The sequence below is a fragment of the Mercenaria mercenaria genome, chromosome 5 (genome assembly GCF_021730395.1).
Source record: "Mercenaria mercenaria strain notata chromosome 5, MADL_Memer_1, whole genome shotgun sequence".
Classification (NCBI taxonomy): Eukaryota; Metazoa; Mollusca; class Bivalvia; order Venerida; family Veneridae; genus Mercenaria; species Mercenaria mercenaria.
The window spans coordinates 36972646-36994742 of NC_069365.1; the positions used below are offsets into that span (position 1 = coordinate 36972646).

General features: G+C 34.1%; 1 protein-coding gene across 1 annotated transcript; it reads right to left on the reverse strand.

Annotated features, from left to right (window-relative positions):
• Positions 1-1606: 1606 nt before the first annotated feature.
• On the reverse strand, positions 1607-11089 carry LOC123558300 (uncharacterized). Its single transcript, XM_053544534.1, has 8 exons — positions 10667-11089; positions 10158-10348; positions 9446-9622; positions 8358-8492; positions 5628-5710; positions 4496-4555; positions 3591-3799; positions 1607-1897 (listed from the first exon to the last, which is right to left on the reverse strand). The coding sequence occupies exons 1-8, from the start codon at positions 11087-11089 to the stop codon at positions 1607-1609; spliced, it is 1569 nt and encodes a 522-aa protein (XP_053400509.1).
• Between the last annotated feature and the right edge of the window lie 11008 nt (positions 11090-22097).

Sequence of the window (22097 nt, forward strand, 5' to 3'; positions counted from 1 at the left end):
TCATGGTCTGTAAATATGTCAGGGGTAAATGATGGATGGGGGTTCAACAAACAACACGATTGTTACATTTACCAGATTCCACTTGACGCTGTATTTGAAGAAATAGATTGTAATCATGAAATTGTGAGAAAATTGCGAGTTTTATATACGAGACTAAAGGAAAAACTTGAACTGATTTAATTGAATGTAGTATCAGTAAACATTTTCCTTAGAGTAGGTAGCGCATAATGCATGAAACAGGATATTGCAGATTAGTCAGCTTTCATTAGAATGTCTGTAAATTATTTATTATTTCCATGAAACTCATTTCGTAATTTACATAATGCTGCTGGCTTACCTTAAAATTTAAGTCAATAATTTCATCATATTTAGTGGTTTTGTTATAAAATGCCCAAACATTGCCAGGAATTGAAAGCGACTAATAATGATGCATATAATAACATATACGACTTGTTCAGTTTGAAAAGCGCTGAAGGAAATGTATGGAACTGTACGTAAGTTTACGACATTACTTTATTGCACATATGCATGTATATACATGTATATTGAGAAACAAAGATTCGTATGCATACATCTTACAAATCTGAATAAAGTACTTTATATTCCAAAAGTTTAATCTGATGGCAGCCCATTCACATATATATTTTAATATAATCGAATTTCCGAAACTGCTATTTTTATTTCCAACAATCTTTTTTATTTGCATCAATCAGGTTGCTTGTTTCAACACGCGTTTGCCTTATCCTTAAAAGGTATCGATTAAAGAAGATGATCTGAAAACGTCACTTCAATGAAAGAAACAGCAAAACTGCAAAAAACACATTTATCGACAACAATGTGTTATTTCATAGGCGTGGATTCCGCCATTTCTATCTTCGTTTTGCTTTCTTATTGTAAAATATCAACATTTTTTGAACGTGGCTTTACCTGTTGGATATTCATTCCTGCCTTTTCATCTATGACAGTATTTCTGCTGACGATTCTTCGATAAATAGTAGAGGTGTAATAATTAATATAAATCGTGATTAAAACATCAACAACAGAAGTGCATATTATGTTTAATACTAAGTCTTTGGTAGAACTAAATCTTTGGAAGTCGTCATATAATTATATGTGAAGTTGCGAAAATACATGACAAAACATCAAATTAAGAATTTGACCAGCGAACTTTTTTCATCTTACCTTGTCCGTATTAAGAATGAGTAACATCAAACAATGCGACATTTTATAGCAACTTTATGTGTTATCCTAAGCGGGAAAACCCATTTGAGATTAGCAAAAGCATAAAAGCCCACTTTGTCCAGGTATATATATTTTAACTAAGCACGTCCATAGAATGTGAGAAATGTCGTTTCTATAATGATTAAACGGATTTTAATTTTTAATCCACAGTTTTACCCGTGCATCCCTTTAAATACAAGTTCATCATACGACATTTGTTAAGAATTGAAACAGTACATTTTAGAATATCAATGTTTTCTGTCTATAATTCACAATGTATATACATGTGCTTAATATATATGATTTTTGCACATATGAATCCAGTTTTATCTACAGTATTGATATTGTTGAATGTATGATAACAAATTGCGGAAAAATTTCAACATCACAGCTTTGTTGAACTTGTTACGTTCTCCACAGAGCTTTTGTTTTCTGGAATAGACGTTACGTCAATGGTGTAAACTTTCATTTCATTTTCCATTGTAGTTTGTTTATATTCTCCAGCTCGTGTGTACCTGGCTTCTATGAGATCTTCGGGAAATTTTATTTCTACTTCCTTTTTCATTTTGTCATTGAGATTCTTGTTCATTGTTTCAGGTAATAAAAGTAATCCAACCGCACAGATGACAGATATTGCTCCGCACACGTAATACAGCAATTCTAGGACATAAGAATTCTGAAAATGTTGAATATGTGTACATGATAAAATAAGCTTTTAATCGGCCATTCAGCATAAACTGGCCATACCCATACTTCATATGAAGGAACGAAAAGAAATTAAAATATCCAACCATTATTTCTAGAAATGAATATCTTAAAAAAATCTTTTGAACAGAGTGCAATTTCTAAGTTAATCATAATATTTATCACAATGTCTAATAAATAGAGGATCTTGAATGAGTGTTCGTGTTGTATTGAATTTATTAAACGAGTCATCTAAAACAATAAAAACGAGGCGGAGCCGAGTTTTTATCGTTTTTAGATGACGTGTTTAATAAATTCAAACAACACGAACACGAATTTAAGATTCTATTTATAACATGACCAGTAAATTACCTACTTACAAACTAAAAACTAAATGGCCTTGCCTATTTTCTATATAAGGAGAACTGGGTCGAAGTGGTGATACGTTTTCTGAAACACATGAGCTAAAAAAAGTAGTACCAGTTTAATTTCATTTAATTCAAAGAAAAATATACGTGATCACTGAAAATTACTATTGGCTTTGTTCAGCCAAATGTGTAATATGTTGCAAAGACAATAAAAAGACCTAAACATAATCGTTAGTGCAAATATCAAAGTATCAACAAGTATCTCATGACGTCACTGCTCATATGTGTAAAGTTTTGTAGCGGGCTCCTTGCATATGAAAATGAATTTAGTCACTTTCACTGTCAATGCATCGTACGCGTTTGTAGCAAGAAGATTGTTTTGCTGTGGATTCAACTTGATGGACATGCACATGAAAGGTTCCACCATGTATGGGAGCGCTGAAAATACTCTGAAAGCCACCAGATACTTGAAGAGTGGATCTTGAATCGTGGCTGACATGTGCTGTGTTGTGGTTAGACCATGGTATTGACGTTGAACACGGATAATTCTCCGGACGGTTTTCTTTTGCATTTGAATGAAGGATGTCGGAAATTTGCCTGTGCTGATTCTGATTAATGTGACTATAATTGTTGATGGAGGCTATATACTTATGACCTGATATTTGCATAATTTGGTTAGGCGGAATGTTACTGTCGTTCAATTTCTGGACAAGATATTTCCGTGCACTGTGATTGGAGAGGCGTTTACTTGTATTGAGACCTGAATGCTGGACCATTCTTTTCATCATAGATCCTAGCTTGTTGATTCCGACTGGATTCTGTTTGAACCAAGTATCACGGGGTGAAGGTAAGTGCACAGTTGTTGTTGCAATATAAAATGGATGGTCGGGTTCTGAATAATTCACAGGTCGTTTTTCAGCATAGAGTTTGTAGACTTTAATCGGGCATCGATCCGGATTTACCAAATTTGCCCACATTTTCGGTTTTATTACTCTGACATCTCTCGGATTTTCACCTGAGCGAGTTTTGGTTTGTCTCTCAGTAAATTGCAAATATTCATGCCCGTTTTCATCCGCCATCAGAGTAATGTCATCCCAACACATATCGCGGTGCTCTTGACAGCTCCAAAGCCCAAAATGAATGGTATTAAACAACCAAAGTGTTTGAAGTACAGTGTCCAGGGTACTTGTACCAAGTTGATGAGTGTTCCACAATTGGTCTATGTCATTATCAGACAGCGGTTCACTTTTTTTAGGCAGGTTACCCCTCCATTCTTTTTTTCAGTTGACGTTGTTTCATAGCCAGGGTTTCTCATACTTTGGCAAATTCAGGGCCCAAAGAAATTGTTTGTCCATAGCATTTACGACGTAACTGACGGTCAAAGCTGGATATAATTCCACGAAGGACAGAAGGCTCATAGTCCTCGCCATCTTGCTTTCTAACGGTGACTAGGAACCGACAAAGTAATGGAGACAGGTTATGGTCAGGAATTTCATGAATTTCACGAATTTCGTTAATCTCTGGTTCTTCAAAGAAAGCTTTCAAAATTTTTAAGAGTGTTTCTGTTAGTTTGTTGGTGGTTAAATGCGTCAACATCAGAGTCGGATACGATATTAAATCTGGACCTTGGCCGTGGAGTCTGTTCGGACATAGCGTTCATCTCCTCGGTAGACACGATCGTCAATCTCTCCCGTTCAAGCTCAACTTCAAAGTTACTATCAACTAGCCTGACCGTGTAGCATGTTGTATATCCACGGGACAACCTCACTGACCGTTCCCAAGGCCGTGACCGTCGATTCGAACCTGATCATTGACAGAAATGTCATTCGACGTCATGTTTGTTTACTTTTTTTGACAGCGCGTCGGCTCATTTGCATATTTATTACACTAGTATATTACTTACCCGTTTAATACGCAAAATAATTAATAGGTTTACTACACTCCTGCACCGTGGGTCATGTTATAAATAGAGAATATTTACTTGTTTTAGTACAGGACTGAAATATCTTTCACGAGTGAACACCAATGCAATATTTTCACGAGCGGCACAGCCACGTGTGAAAATGTAGGACATGGTTTTCATAAATGGCAGATATTTCGATCTTACATGTAAAACAAACAATTTAAATTTGAACTCAAGTCAGTTTGTGCATATTGTGTAATAGAGTATTAACGATCAAAGTATATAGTCTCTTCTGCCGACACTAACCAGATAGACTTACTGTGGTCCGAGTATAGCTCCAACTCGTCCTGTGACGCTGAGAGTACCAAATCCAATATTTCTGTACATAGTACATAGAAATAAAAATATTAAAACTATTAATGATATATCTCTTTGCAAATATTTGAATTCCCAAATAGATACATATTCTTTTAAACTTTATAAGAAGTCATTTCTCGATAAAGTAGGATTTGACATTTTATAACGTTGAATTTTGAAACCAACAACAGATAGCCAAAAGTTGTCAGTAAACTGAATATGTATATGAATATGAGCTCATCCTTTATTTTTGAGTTGAAAATAAGTAATGATCAATTAGATATGAATCAAACTTCAAAATATTCATTATAAACATTCCCTTACTAGAGAAAGCCTAAACAATTCATTCACAAGGATGGATTATAAAAGGGTAGAGGAGTTAGACAGGACGAAGTTTCTGCTGAGCAACCATATATTTGCGATCTAAAACCTTCTTGCCAAATGCATACAATTATGTTCCAAAAAGACAGGTCCATAGTACGACCTAAATAACAAAATCTCAACTGATATTACCTTATGACTGTCGGATATAGTTCAATTGTCATCGTTTGAATCGGTCCCCAAGCCGTATATATCCCCATATTGGCCATCATAGCAAACCCATTCGTCAATTCATCTTTATGTGGTACACCTTTTCATATAATAATACGTAATAATAAAAGTGTAAAGTGATCTAATTCTAAATTGTGGCTCCGTTTCTTTATCCAAATTATCAGGTAAATAATCATGTAATGAATATGATTTAACTAACAAATAATAACGTATTTTAATGTCTATGAATAAAATCTATAAGAAGATACTTTGGAAGCACAGAACACAACCAAGCAACAATAATATAGCATACTTGGTTTGATCGATGTAATGAAATGTGCTACAACCCTCACGCCCACCCAAAGCATGTGAAAGACGAACTCCATTATTCATAAACATTTTAAGCATATTGCGATTTCTTTCAAGCGGAACATTTCTATTATACTTTCAAATACTATCAAATAGACGGCTGATGCCCGCTATCTAAGTAGACACACAGTTTCAATAGTTACATATGTCGGATAATATTATGTGTACAGAAGTGTAAAAAATGAGTTTATTACCAAACGTCTGTACAATGCCGGCAACCAGACCACAAATAGCGACGGAAACAAAGCAGAAGATTGCTGCAGCCCGTCGACCATATCTGTGTGTAATCAATAAATGAAGGGCGACAAATTCAACAAATGTGAATAAAGCAAGCTCACGGGCTGTAAACAGTGGCTCCCACTCTTTATGGAGGTGAGTTGAAAACAGAGCCAGTGATACTTCCGAGGCGGCGCCAATGATCTGATCTACTCGAGAAATGTAACCAAAGACTTAGGGTGAATTTATTTTTTACTTTCTGTAACAAATATAAGTCCTTATTTAAAAAAGGTGGCAATGTTATTCCACACAGAATTGGTTAAACTTCTTATGTATGCAGGTCGATCTGCAGAGCAAAGGCATTTCGTGAAGAGAGAACTTTTGAAAGTTGAGAAATAGGACCGAATCAAACTGAAAGTGAATATATGTCTATGTATTTCGTCCTAATCTACACAAGTCAGAGAATTCAGTCATCGTTCGGATGTTGTTGAAATGAATGTCTTATTACTATATAATCTACGGGAATTGCTGGCGGATTTCTATCGTCTATGTGTATTTTGGCCAAGAGGAGGAGCCAGCGACACCGAGGATGCGCTTAGAACCAGAGTGGGAGCCAAGGCACATTTAATATCACGGTGTTCAACGCTTTTAATTTATAAGCAAACGATCTGCTTTCCTTAAACTGCATTGATATATATAACTTCGTCTTGTCTCTGTTGTTCCATGTGTAATGGAACCCGAACATAGCGTCATTAGTTGTTTACATTTGATATTTGCAATGTTAGGGGAGTTTCCAATACGACAATAAACTTAATAACCAGCGCACTTTAGAATTTGATTGAGTAGTGAAAACATTTTTGCAATCGATATGATTACAAATTTTGTTTTATTCTCGGAATAACACTTTTATATTCAATATTTGCTATGCTGTGTTTAAGTCACGCTTTAAAACATAAAGGTTTTACTGAAAAGACTTGTTTTAATAAGAAAATGTGGAATAACATATATTAACTAAATTTTACAGCTAAAAGCTATTATCCCACATATTCGAAAGGCAACAAACAAATTTAAAACAGCACGGTTTGGAGATATTAATTCTCCGATTCAAATCGAATGAAATTTGTTTTGTCACTGTCCATATCCGTTTGTCTGTCGTTTTGAATTTTAGCTGGTTTTACCTTTTTGTATTTTTTGTATCTATTTCCATATTTCGTTATTCAAACTGTACTTGACTACTGTAATGAGCATGTCCATCCATAAGACTTTCAGTAAAACTTATACGTGTCTTATCACACAACAAAGCAAATCTATTAAAAAAGGGTTATTTCAACCATTGCGACATATCTTACACTATTGAGTTCAATTTCAAAACTCATTGGCCATGAAAACTGTTGTCGAATGAGCAATTCTCTTTACATTGAAATTATTATATACAACTAATGACCCATTACACATGTAACAATAGAGACAAGGCGATGATATATATCTATATGCAGTTTAAGGAAAGCAGATCGTTTGCTAATAATTTAAAAGCGTTGAACACCCTGGTTTTAAATGGGCCTTGGCTCCCACTCTGGTTCTAAGCGCCTCCTCGGTGTCGCTGGCTCCTCCACCTGGCCAAAAATACACATAGACGGTAGTAATCCGCTAACAAATCACGTAGATTATATAGTAATAAGACATTTTTTTCAACAACATTCGAACGATCACTTTGAAATCTCTGACTTTAAATTTGAAATTAGGACGAAATACATAGACATATGTTCACTTTCAGTTTAATTCGGTCCTATTTCACAACTTTCAAAAGTTCTCTCGTCATGAAATGCCTTTGCTCCGCAGATCGACCTGCATACATAAGAAGTTTAACCAATTCGGAGTGGAATAACATTGCTCCTTTTTAAATAAGGACCTAAATTTGTTACAGGAAGTAAAAAATAAACTCACCATCTGTCTTTGTTGACATTTCTCGTGTAGCGCCTTGGAAAGTATCACTGGCACTTTTTTCAACTCACATTCATAAAGAGTGCACGTGGGAGCCAGCGCTTACTGCCCGCGAAGCTACACTTCTCAGATTAAACATTTTAGTTTTATGTTAGATCTCTTCATTTTTGATAATTGCATAATTATTATGTCAGCTAATTTAAAACAGACAAGGGCCAGTAAATAAAGTATGTCACACGAATGTGAATTCAGCACTTATCTCGTAACATATTTAGGTAACAAAAGTAAATGTCATTTGTAATCATGTAAATAGAACAGGTACGTTTAATTTGGTTAAAGTCTACCACAACCGTGACATTTTGGCACTTTAGTTTATGCACACTGCTCAAGGGTAAGTATATATAACTTAGCCAAGGATTGAAGTTTATGCACTGAATGAAGACTGCCTAAGACGAAACAATACGGTTTTCAGGAAGAGCATTAGTTAGTTAGTCACTAAACCTGAGCTCATTACATACCTACATATTAAGAACGGTAGATAGTTTTTGATATTCTAGAATTCCGAAGAAACTGTTTTTCATCTACTTTAAAATTTGCCTCCAAACACCAAAACCATAATACGCCTTTTATTTAAATTAAAAAGTGTTCAGAAGAAAATAAACTGATGAAGTCTTTGCAATGAGAAACTTACTTATCTTTCCCGATCTACCTTTGACACTACACTATGATTGTTACAAGAAACTATTGAATATGATTAATTATGTTACCTGTTCTGTAGCCAGAGCGCAATTGCTTTACTTGGAATTCCAGTGAGGGCAAACAAGAATACATTAAGATATATACTTCCCGAGAGTGACTGGATTCCAAATGATATCCCAAACGACACAATACCAAGAGCTAACCTAAAAAGCACATTATACATACATTTTGTGCAGAGATGAAATCAATAAGCAGCTATGCATTAAATCAACATACAGCTATACTAGAAGGTGACAGGTGTACAATTTAGGTCCTCCCTGAATTAATGTGTTTTCACAACTTTTTCTGCAAGATTACTCAGTCAATTTCTTTTCGGTACAAATTTAAAAACACAGATAAATTACTCTCTTACACTTTGAACTCGAATTAGCATATCCATTACTGTGCATACTGCTACATTAATTTAATTTTTTTTTTTTGACATTAATCACTTTGTATTTGCCTTATACATAGCATCGTCAGTTTGTAAGCAGATATTTGTTTTTTTCTCATTCTTTTATGCAAAGCATGTACAATTACCATCATGGAAATACAAAAGAATACAGTTATTCTGTGACGCGTTTTTAACGATTAACTAAATGTGTACGTGAGATGAATATCTGAAAACAAAGAAATATTTTGATTATAAGCCATGACTTTATTTATTGTATTTATTACATTACTGCGTGCATATATGATTTTATTTGTATGTAACGATGAACTGTAAATGTTCAGGTTAGATATAATACATTGTCTGTTCTGTCCTGATCTTAATCCACCAAATTTATTACACTTTGTAGATATTACTCGAATTTAAAGAAATTGTTGTACATAACAGTTATTAACATCTTAAGAAAACTTAATATGCTCTATCCGCAATTATTATAAATCAGGAAATTTCTATTTTAAGCTGGTTTGTTCAAAAGGTATTACGTCACCCAGGTCCGGTGAATGTGGGATGTAGTCAGATACTGTTTGAGGACTATTTAGCGCAAGAATTAATCTTCTTCTGTTTGACTTACTGGCAAATATAACTGAAATGCGCTTGTAAACAACAAAAAAATATACAAACTAACTTAATGAAAGAAGCACTGTTACTTTTATCAAGTATTCTGACTTGAACAAATGAAAGACCGTGTATTTCTGATCTTTACTATGTGCTTCAGGTTTCTGCAGGGCCTTTTCTATATCAAACTCTTCATGTTTGTTGTACTTTGCTATGGATTTGATAATTTTTTCAGCTTTTTTCGGATTATCATGAGCTATGTACCACCGGAAACTTTCGGGTAACGCGCTAAAATAAAAACAAAATGGTTTTAGTAGCATAAGTATGAAATTGTAATTTAGACGGTCTTTTTCTTTTTGAAAATTTCCTACTATTTGTTTACCTTTACACGAAAGAATGTCTACTTTAAACTTTAAACCAGTACTATTTTTATAAACTTTTAAAGAAGAAAAAACTACTGAACACTGTCAGATGAAATAATGTTTCGTTCATCAATTTCAGTTATTACGTTAATGTAACACAGCCCAAATCAACAAACGTAATGTTGTTGTTGTTGTTAAGATATTACTTTTAAGTCAAAATAACGTACAACCACGCAAGAAGACACGGAATGGCTAAAATAGCCGTGAACAGTTGAATGTCCCCCCAGTCATGCAACAGCCAGGCAACAAATGCGAACACACAATTCTGTATCGGCCAAGACGGAAATCCTACAATCCAGACACGCCAACGAGCAAGCGAAAATTCAGATAAGAAGCAATATTGTGTTGTAAGAAAAAAAAAACCACAACCCATACCAAGGAAAAATCGAGCAACTACAAACATTTCCCAGCCTGTGGAAAAGTAACCAAAAATGTTGAAAGACATAATTAAAAGTATTGAAGTAAAGAAAGGAGGTTTTCTTCCTATCAAATCTGTGATTTGTTCTGCAGCCACGTTGCCTACCAGGGTGCCAGCAATTTGAACTGAATTTATTGTATTTGGAATAAAGTCACGTGCACACACCAGACGGAACTAAAAAGAAAAAGAAACAAATTGAAATAGGTTTTGTGGTTATTCAAAAGTATTAAGTCAAACGTAAAATCAATCAATCGTTATTATTTTGCTTAGTTGCGTTCTATGCTTTCTATTATAGAGTCCACATTTCCTCTACTTTCAAGGTACCAAGAATTTGAAATGGCAACACAATATATCTTTAATGTTACAAAAATAATGTATAATGAAATTGAAAGAAGTTTTCTAAGAAAAAAAATGAGTTTTATCAATTCTTCGTGTCAAGAGATAAATTTCAAATATTCAATGTATATGTATATATAAGCCTCAGTAACTAACCTCACTGACGAATGTAGTTAAGCTTTTATCAAAATTCAGTCTTCGACAAGCCGTTCCGTTTACAGTACATGTTTTCTTTGGACAGTTATCAATAGATGTGTCATTCCGAAAAGTAACGCATGACGTCAAATTATTAGTAATTAGATCGTCCTCACACCACCACGATGGAGTTGCCGATATAACAATCATCCCGAAAGAAGTGAAGCAGACGATCGTCTTGATAAGATGAACAACGTTGGCCATCCGCATTTGAAAGCGTCCGCATCCGCCTATGTCTTCGATTATTTTGTCAGGGCTGACCGCATGTTCTTCAACTTTAGCTGTCACAGACAGGTAGTGGGCAACAAATTGTAATTTGAGATTTGGTTCTCGAGCTAGATAGGGTGAACTACTGACGTATACCGAAGGAACGCACATATACATGTATAACAAGAGAACCGCAATGCAATGCGGAGCAATGTATGCTCGAAGGTATGACATTTGACCCCTAAATGTGACCTTGATCTTGAAACCAGCCATCCGAAACATGTACTCAGCACGCCGTATTGATTAGGTGAACATGTGTGCCAAGTTTATTTAAAATCCTACAAGCAGTTTAAGAGTTACAGAGCGAACACGAAACAAAGTCATATGGCCTTTAAATTTGACCCCTTAGTGTGACATTGACCTTGAAACAAGCCATTCAAAACATGCGCTCTGCACGTTGTCTCGACGTTGTCTCGTTGTGGTGAACATTTGTGTCAAGTTTCGAAATCCTTCAAGGGGTTCAAGAGTTACAATGCCGACAAGAAATTGCTAACGGACGGACGGACGGACGGACATCGGCGTCAAAACATACTACGCCCCCTTTGGGTTAACGATATCTCTCCTGTTAAAACGTCTAACGACACTAACGGCTGTGTAAAATTAAATGATCTATTTTAAGATTTGAAGGGAATGTCATTTTGTGTAGTTTTGCTCACTTTCTTAATTAAATTCTGCCTTAAAATGCACTCGAAATGCATACAAAGCAATATTTCATTAAAGTTACCGTTCATTTTTTAATCGAAACATTTTTCCTCTCTGAAATCTATAAAATGTATGTGCTATGAAAGCGGCCATTGGGAAAACATATTTTCAAATCAATAGTGCACGATATCCTGATGAGATTTTGGCTCATGCCAATTTTCTAATTGTATTTAGTAAAGTTATCTAACGTTATGACTCAACTGTTTTGAGACAGGCTACATGTTTGGTGTTCAGCCTTTTTACAGTAGGACGCTACGCTTTCCTCTTTGATTGTAACTGACGGAACAGGTGGAGGACTCTATGATAGGTTGTCCTTAAATCCGACCGGTACTGAGCTATTTTGATTTCTGTCTTCTGGCCTGTTTTGTCGGGCGTTTCCCATGTTGCTCTGTCTTCGGCAAAGGTACTGAATGTATGCGTTTTAGGTTCTTTAAGATTGCTTTTTATATAAATATAAAAGAGCATTTTTTTTTGTGTTTCACAACATGCCTTCTGCGTATGTGAGAGTTTCACCTGTCATGTGTCTTTGGAATATGTTGGTCGTGTGCGCGTCCGCGTGCTGGATTGGTGTTGGGGAGGTTGGGTTTTTGGAACGTGGCTTTGGATACTTATCCTTGTTGTTTTTTTTTTTTTTTGTACAGGAGGGAGCAAACCGTTGTACAGTAATGTTTTTACCAATATCTAATTTTCACTAACTTAGTCAATTTTACTGTTTTAATATACATTCTGTACCAAATTTGATGCAATAAACATATCAAAATTGCACTTATACTGTGGATGAATAGTTTTAAGCAGTAAATTGCATTATATTAAATACACATTTCACGTCTTTATAACAAAACGTTTTGAAATGCATAAAACAAGAGAATCAACATAACAAATTCTGTTTAAAATGAGCTTATTGCTTTTATATGTGTTGCATAGTATATCAAAAAGTATAGTTGGAACAAAAACATAGTAGCTATTTAGTTACCTTGTTTTAAGATTATGGGTTTGTCGTTGTTCAGACCGGTGGGCGGGTGAGCGGCTTCAAAGCCGCAATACAAGTCTGATCGTTTCCGCTCAATAGTTTGAGTTGAGATATTAAAATGAAACTTGATCTAAATGTAGCGTATAGTTATACCAAGGTTGTGATTGCATTTAGGTTCAGTCGAGTAAATTTCTAAGTCACTATTAATGAAAAAAGGAAAAAACTGGATTGATGTATTGCTATCAACTTGTTCTGTTGGTAGCTTTTAAGCTGAGATTGTGTAAGGGGTCAGTGGTCAGCATCACTTAGTGAATCTACATACATGTATGAGAAAATGAGACCAGAAATAAAGAAATGAGAGCACTTTTCCAGGTATTTATTGAACACCCCTCGTACTTTGAAAATTCGATTGTTGTTCTGTTGTACCTTTTGGGGTGTAAAAGTTTTGGAGGACAGCGGACATGAATTGATTTTAATCATGCTCCTAGCTTGAACTCCTTTTTGAATAAAATAGCCATTTAGATGGAAAATGCCAAGGACACAGATACTAAAAATCATTTTACTAATATGATTATGAAAAAGGCGGTTTCCTGTTTGAAAATTAAGTTAGGGCTAATATATTATCATCAAACTCGATGTATAGCAAGTTTATATAACGAACTGGCATCGGATTGAATGTGGGGTCATTGTTACTAAAACTAGATGTTTAGTTCAGTTAAACCTGTTGACACTAAACTTGGTGTGTAGATAGCTTTTATCGATTTTATTTCAGTCACTTTTCAACGCAAGATAGGTTTCCGCAAACGATGAAAATCTGGTTTCGTGGTGTTGTCGCATTTCTCGTTTAATATTAAAATGGCTTCAAGACTTTTTCAAGAAGTTCTTAAATAGTATTGTAAATAAAATGTTACTTACTTTTTGAATAATCTATTCCTTACTTTGATAATATTGTAACCACTGCGTGACAAGTGCATCGTGTAGTATTGTAGGTCAGTGGTTTATATTCAGATAAGAATGAATTACGTAGCTTCATTTGAATTATGCAGCTTCATGTTTATGTATCATTTTATTAAACTTTGAACTTTCTTACGAACGATGTGTCACTATTTTGTGACAATTTTTAGTACTGCCTGCGATTTCAATAGTTCGTCGAGAGTCTTGACAAACTACTTTGAAGTAAGGCTGCAGAGCACACACAAAAAAGTCGTAAATAGAGCGTAATTACGAGACTAGGTGTTAGAGGTTCACTATGCGAGCGAGGACTGATTTATTTTCACTGTCTTGTGATGATGATCATTGTAGGAATTTAGTAGAGTGATGTCGCGCAAATAACCCTGTTTTAAGTTTCCTATGGATGTTTTTGCTACTGACTGTTTCCTCACGTATATATGTGCCTGTTTGTTGTATATATGTTTAATACTCGTATTATATGACGACCGGGAACTACATGTATACATATTATTTACTTTAAGATTAGCGTTATCCCGGGTGAAGGCGATCTTTCATGGCTTACGAAGTTTCAGATGTAATCAGATTATCTTCTATATTTGCTTATCCTAACATTCACTTCAAATCAATGATAGCTTATTTATTTGCCGCGAAAGTCTGAATAATATTCGCACCGTCTGAGTCTAGTTTAATTCCTAGCTGTAGATTACGCCCAACTAAGGACGGTTTTGATCACATTTTTGTGGGTGCGGTTAGGGGTTTAGCGTCTTTTTCAACAATATTTTAGTCATACTAAGGACGGTGTCTACCTAATAGCAGTGAGCACAATGCGTGCTTTATAGTACTACCTCATTTGAATATCACACCGTAGACACGTAACATGAAACCCCGCATAATCACATCATACCAACTTCAAGCTGAGTAGAACTATTCTATTAATGCTGCGTTCATGATCAATGTACTCCTGGCAGCTACACATTATTTCGACACAAAAACCTAAACGGCATCCATAAAGCATTTGCAATATGAATATGTATAAATACGTTTTATTGATACACGTATTTAAATATAACTAAGCCGGTATGCAACGTAACAGATTAGTTCATAATTCGTCTATTTTAAATATATAACCATGAACATTTAAGAATGAAAACAGTATATAGACAATTTAACCCTTAAAACCGTGTATATGTCATGACCTAACGTTTCGTCTTTGTTTAAACAAGCTATTCTTTCTCGATGAAATCATCTTTTATCACTTTGTCAGCTAATTCTTTTCCATTGTTCTAACCACAAAAAAAAACTGAATTCGCTCCACAGACGTAAAATAATCAGCTATGTATGTTATTTGTTCTGCAAATTGAAAACGGAAAATGAATGAAGAACAGTTCATGTGGTAATGAGAAATTAATATATCAAAGAATTACTAACATAAATGTTACTCTACCTAAAACTGAAAAAAAACGTAATTTACTATCTGTGCATGCAATTACGTTTTATGAAAGCTGTATGAAGAGTTTTTGTTCGTATTATGGAAACAAAGTAACGGTGAGCAATTAGTTATACCAAATAAAATTCAAGTACAAACAGTAACAATAATTGTTAAAAGCATTACATAACAAACGTATTCATATCAGATTTACAATTTCTGGTGCAAGGCTTCCGCCTATTCGCCCGCTAGCACTAAGTTTGCCAAGCCCAATATGCCTGCCTGCATGTCAATCATTGACAAATGAATTCATGATCTGAGCCAATATCGAAAGATTCGCTTAAGTCGTTGCAGTTAAGCATTGAAAAAGTAAGACGACATGTATTATTTAAACAGAAACTAGCAAAAACGAAGTACAGCCAAAACCCAAATTTTCTAATGTCAAGTGACTGGGTTCACTTTTTCAAAGCAGTTTCAAAACAAGTGGATTTTAAAGTCTAAAATCACTGATAACTCTAATTTGACATAATTAGGCAGAACTTATCATTGTTAACATCGTGTGTTAGTGCATTTATCACCGTACTACTGTCGGGTATGGCTTAATAGTAATGTTTGAATACGACACTGTGCTGTTACTATACCGATGTTTGCAGTCATTACAAATGCATTAGTTTGAACATCCTTATGCGGGGAATCTGTAATTATAATAATAATAATAAAAAGTTATTGATAACAAAATAATTACAAAAATAATGTTTATATAAAGGATATTTGTTTGTTTGCAGTGTGATATCGAAATATATCTTCACCGATAAGGGAGACAATTGAATATTTTCACGAAAGCGGAGCCTGATTGAAAATATCAGAACTGTCTCCCTTATCGGTGAAGATATATTTCGATATCTCACTGATCCGCCTTCGTGAAAATATCCAATTGCCTCCCTTATCGGTGAAGATGTATTTCATATATCTCACTTGGTCTAAAAATAAACACATTTTCTTTTTATTTTCATGCAATGTCGTCAGTTCGTTGATTAACTTAAAACTTGCTTTGTTTACCAGAAACACACACTGAAGGTCAGTTTAAAAAACAACACGAGAAACGTAAACAACTGAGGGATATCCGGATATCCAAAGGTCCTTGGTTAATCAAGCTGAAGAAGTAGATATCATCACGGATTCGATAGAAATAGCTTGGAAATATTGATCTAGGAGCTGCACAGCATAACAAATAAGGGATGGAAGTTGGAACACAACTGGCTTGGAAAGTACTTCGACGAAATTGCTGGCATATTACGTAAGGTTGAGTTGATGTCTCGTGATCAAGAACCAACTAAATGTGCTGTCGCCAGTAAAAATCTACCATATGATAGAGAACCGACGAACGAAAAAGTAGAGGAAGCACACATATCTATAGCTACATGAATGGCAAGGACAAGAAACCAAGGTAACATTTCTAGAGCATTACTATTATTTCTTTTGCAAACTTTATGCACAAACTTTAGAGTTTGTCCCCGTGTATGATTGAGTATTAGTAATTCTAAAGGCAACAAAGGGAGGTAATTAAAGAATATATTTCAATGGAGATAATTGTATCTGAAGAAAAGGAGTTCAGCATTGTGAGTGAAATAAATAAATATCTCACTGATATGTTTCAGTATTTCACCAGTTTGCATAAAATAAAGATGAATAATATTGTCTCAACTTAAATCATACCTATGTTATTTCAATACAAATGTATATTATCTTCGCTGCAGCATAACACATGCATGCATATAACAGTTGTCAAATTGTTTTATTGACTCATATTTCTAGATATCTTTCTCATATTTTGACGCATACTTATAGACAGTATTTTTAACATTCTGTAGATTTCAACTCTTTTACAAATTGTCTTCTGAACCTATGAAATGATATTATAAATTAAAGTATTTTACTGTAACATTTTATGTATGCAAATATTATGCAAAAGTAAGTTATACAGAATATTTTTACAAAATAACAAAAAAGTCAGTGAAAGACAAAGTAGTACAAACATGTACCTAAACAATGTCATAAAGCTATTTCTCAAGGGATCACAAGGCATTCAGGTAAGACGGTTGAAAAAGCCTACACCTGATATATAGGTATACGCACTTAATAACAACTACGGTACCTGAGATTTGCAACAATGCATGCTATCAGTGACTGAAAATGTTAAAAAGCTATTCATACCAAATGTTGAGCAGAATAAAGGTAATTCTAACAGGCAATTACCTAAAGTCAAGAAAATGTACGACTAATGTGATTTTGTATATATATTCAACAACTTTTCTAACTCCACACTTTGACTTTGGCTCTTATCTTTGCAAACTATTTACATATTATAATGCAGATTTGGCTATTTAGTTCAATTAAATAAAACATAACAACACTAACAATTTGGTGTAATCTAATTCAGTAGTGACAGTGACAATGAGATACCAAAAGTTAAAGATAAAAAAAATGAGTGTAACTTGGTGCTGATCACTTGGCGGCAAGTTGTGACATATGCGGGATTAAACTATTTTGCTTCAATGCACTATTTTACTATGAGCCTTCATTTTGTTGGTATTCTTTAAAGACATTGATCTCCAGACCGTACGACAATAAGAAAATGGAAATAATTAGATGTTAGAAAATTATTGATACGAACAAAATGAAGGCTCATAGTAAAATTATGATCAAATGTCATAACACATTCAGAAGAATCACTGCAAAGCAAGGGCTTTGAATAATCAATCATTGACAATGTAGGCATTTCCATCAACGTTCATTTGAAAGCTGCGTAAATAACACCAAATCATTTGAAGACTCAAAGTTAAAGATAAATAAATCACATAACCTGATTTAGCTAATGAGAAATTACGACCAGTCCTACTTTGTTATTCAAAACGCTGTCCTATTATAAGATTGTTTAACACAGAAAAGACGTTAGCGAGTCTGAGAGATTTATATCACTTGTAAACATTTTGTCAAGCAATAACAAATTCAAGTTGGCTCTTGAATTTATGTTTTCTAAAACGCATAGTAATCATTTCGTAGAATATCTCCATGATCTAAAACGACTAGTGTAATGTTCTAATTTAAACTGTGAAACACCCCAAAAAAGAAGTGATTGCAAATGTACTTAAAATATCCATGTTATACCACAGCCATCCATCTTTCCACCCAAATCGGTCCCTCCACCCGAACCACCTACCTACACTAACTGATAATGCATTAATTATAACTGGCAGCCTTTGAATGTTACTGAAGCATAATTGACAAAGCAACTTGTGAAAATCACAGGTGTTGATACATGGCGCTGTAATTACATTCTTTGTAATATATGTCTGGAGACCATTTGTGTAAGAAAGCCATCCTGTTGGGATTGCTGAAGTATATTCTACCTATGTTGCAATCATGGTAATGTTTGATTTTGCTTTAAAGCATTACCAGTCTTCCAAAAGATCTTCTTATAAATTTTACTAGCTGTCTTAGTGCCGTTTGGCACTTCGAACTAGGAATCATTGTGGTTAAAAACTCATTACTTCTGATGTTGTGGGAAATATACTGCAAATTCATTAAGTGTGTTGCACATTTTATTACTCCCGTGAACTGACTGAATCAAACCCAGCCGTATGCTATAATTCTAATTGTGTTCTATGTTTCTAGTCTTAAAACACATATGATTAACATTAGAACGTCAGACTTTAGGTGCCGTGTAGCTTTGTGGTCTGTTTCTCTATGTATCCAAAAGGCAGTCCATGATAACAATATTCAAAATGAAGACTTAATTAGAAATCTGTGAAAAGAACCATTTGGCAAAACAACAACTGTAAAAACAGTATTATGTGAGTATGGCTTCTTTTTGTTGCGGGCCTACTTTGCAAAAGTGTGGCTATGTGGCTGTGTTTGTTGTACTCTGTGCTTCCAAGAGATCTACCTATACCTATTACATATTATAATGACCGAAGATAATTTATGATTAATTTTAAGGACAACATTTTTTCAAAGGAGTTAAGCAGCACCGAAATTCAAAATACAACATAATATATATGTTTTTTCGTGTACTATTGAACAAGTTTTGTTAGATATATCATGATAACAGTTTCACTGTTTCTGTTGGTACTAAGCTAGATTTGCAATAAATAAAATGTTTGAAATATGGAATGTTAAATAATGGTAATTCTTATAACGAATTAAGATAACTAAAGATAAAACAAAAATACTGCTTATATATGTATATTTTATTCCATATTTATCGTTGTGTACTGTATAATAAAATAGCAGAACTTGATAAAAGTTCATAAATATTCATTTTTCCCTTATGTGGCCCACATCAACGCGTGATATTGCGTCAGATATTTCGTGTTCCATACGGAGACCATCGCTATAATGCCTGAAATACCTGGCCAACCGATGATGGTTAGAAATAAACATTTCTTCATAAAACACTATACAATATGTTTTTTCTTGATAGAGGTGCCACTTATGAAAACAGTATGTATTGTTCCGAATTGAAAAAAAAATCTCTCTTTCAAAGGATATGCACTGATGCTTTATATGCAATATCTGGGTGAAAGCTTCCCGATGTGTATTACTAAACAGCAAAGTTTAGTTTTTTGCTTGATTTTGCTTTCCCTAAAGAATCTGTGTTTCTACTAAACGATTTATCAAAAGAGAGCATTTAAAAGATGAAACGTATTTCCTCTGGTGAAATCAATACGTTTTTTCTATTATTAAGTAGATCTATGAATAATTTTTAAACAAGCATACGTTGTAGTTAATCAAACTAAAATTCGAAAGCAAACCACCTGATATTATTTAGGTTTGGGACATCAATCATCGTTAAAGTATTTCCCCAAAACATGAATAGTCTAAGAGCAAGTACTTACCTTACGAATTTCTTTAAAGAAATACATAGATCTATAATGGGTTTCTAACGGATAAAATTGTGAATCTCATATCCTGAATATATATGACATCTTTGTAGAATATGCAAGTACAAGGAAGATATAAGTAGAACACAGACGCGGAAAAATGGTATTGATGTTACAATATTGTTTTCATTCTGATAATACCTCATTTCAATCGACATATTGAAAGTAGTTAATCTTTTATTATCGCGACATCATACAATCTGTTTTTACGGTAGCCGTTAATCTAAATTTGAAATATTTATCAGACAGTATATGAAAATTGCTTAGTTGTAAAGTATACATTATACATTATTTTTCTCCTCTATGTTATTATAGTTTCATAAAATATAAATGTTCTCCCATACATACTGATGACAAAACCATACAGTGTGTATTAGAAATACGTGACCGACTAATTGGTTAATACATAATACCCGGTAAAAACTAAATGAGGACATTTTCATAGTTCCCATTTTATTCCTTGTATTGTTTTTGATTTATGATTGTTATTTTCTTTTACGGAGACATAGTACTTACTCTGCATCTTAAAGTCTAGTCGAACATGATATGCTTGTGATTCAAAGGATATAGAGCATATTTTAACCAGATATAGATATTAATATAAAATAATATTAATGATATAATACTATTATGATAAATAATATAATATGTGTTTTGACATTACATGTTCATTGAAAACAACATTTTTCTTTTTTGGTCATTTGTATTTACAAGCAAATTTTTAAGCTATAAATATCTAGTTTCTTTGATTTATCATGCAGCTTTGTTTGTTCTGTTGCGTTAAGAATGAACCTTCAAGGACAACTTTTTTCAGCTTTTGATTTTGATGAAAGTTCCTAGGTTGTACCCTTCCGGGCATTTTTTTTATTCACGGTTGGGCACCTGGGTTGATCCACAATCCTCCCGTAAGTTACCCCACACATAATAATTTTACACCCCGAGTGAGGTTTCTACTAATTAAAGGGCATGCGTGGCCTGAAGGTTAAGGTCCCTGACTTCACTTGCACCTCACCAATGTGGGTTTAGCTTGCTTGGTTGTAGATTCTGAATTATAATGCTTTATGTGAGAAAGCTATCCAGCTGGCTTACGGAAGGTCGGTGGTTCTACCCAGGTGCCCACTCGTGATGAAATAATGCCCGTATTGACACGCGCGGCCTTCCTTAACCATCAAAAGCTGGAATGTCGCAATGTTAGACCTACATTTTGTATAATAGTGTCGGCGTGACGAAAATATAAGAAAATATATTTGGATACGAAATAGCTCTTGCCTAATTGATATAGCATTTAACTATCTAGTTGGCTTACTTACCATTCTAATTAAGAACTTTGTCGAAGATAAAATTTGCGAAATGCTCTTAAGGAGGTAGGTTACCTTAATATTTGTATGTGCGCATGTCCAACCGGAAGCTAACGTGACGATTTATGACAATGTTTACGACAAACTAAATGTGTTTGTATATCCATTCTTCGGAAAAAAAAATCATGAACCTGCCTCCGATTTGATGCTTAATGGTTTAATAATGCAGAAATAATGAATAAGTTGCCGCAGAAACGCTTCAAAACATTGTTGCCCTAAAATGACGTCATTGACGTCATGGCGTTTACGTGTCAGTTACCGCGCAAAATTAATAGCTTTTATTTTGAAAGTACGTAATTCTGTGGAGTTTCTTTGTTTGAACTATTTGCAAACAGCCATTATTTGTTGAAATATTTTTTATGAATCTTTCACTCTGAATAATGATCAATATTTTGCTTCTTATATGTAGTTATATTTAAATGTTATATGAAATGTATGGAAGTGAATGATGGTAACATATGTTATTAGGAATATGGTTGGGTGAAACGTTATTTATTACGGCCATTTTCAAATAAAAATTAGACAGATTGATTTGTAATACCTTTTTTCCAGTTTCCATTGATAATTCGTTACTTACATACTAAAGCTAAGATCTAAAATTGTTCAAATTCAGTAGAAAATTGTGGCTTCTTGAATTAAATTGATGTTACCATAGAAACGAAGCCCGTGACCTATATACCTAAATGTTAAATTCAAAAACGTTGACACTGGTCTTTTTAAAGAACACGGCTTCGGCTTTTTAATTGCATTTCAACAATATCCATGAGAATAATAG

Bases quoted from the DNA above. Each gene is read 5' to 3' on its own strand.
- LOC123558300 (XM_053544534.1), bottom strand. From the start codon at position 11,089: ATGTATATGTGCGTTCCTTCGGTATACGTCAGTAGTTCACCCTATCTA. The intron at 9,623-10,157 runs GTTTGTAGTTGC...TTTTTATTTTAG, and splicing joins TTTTCCACAGGCTGGGAAAT to CGCGTTACCCGAAAGTTTCC. The intron at 3,800-4,495 runs GTAAGTCTATCT...CTTTCTTTGAAG, and splicing joins GGAGCTATACTCGGACCACA to AACCAGAGATTAACGAAATT.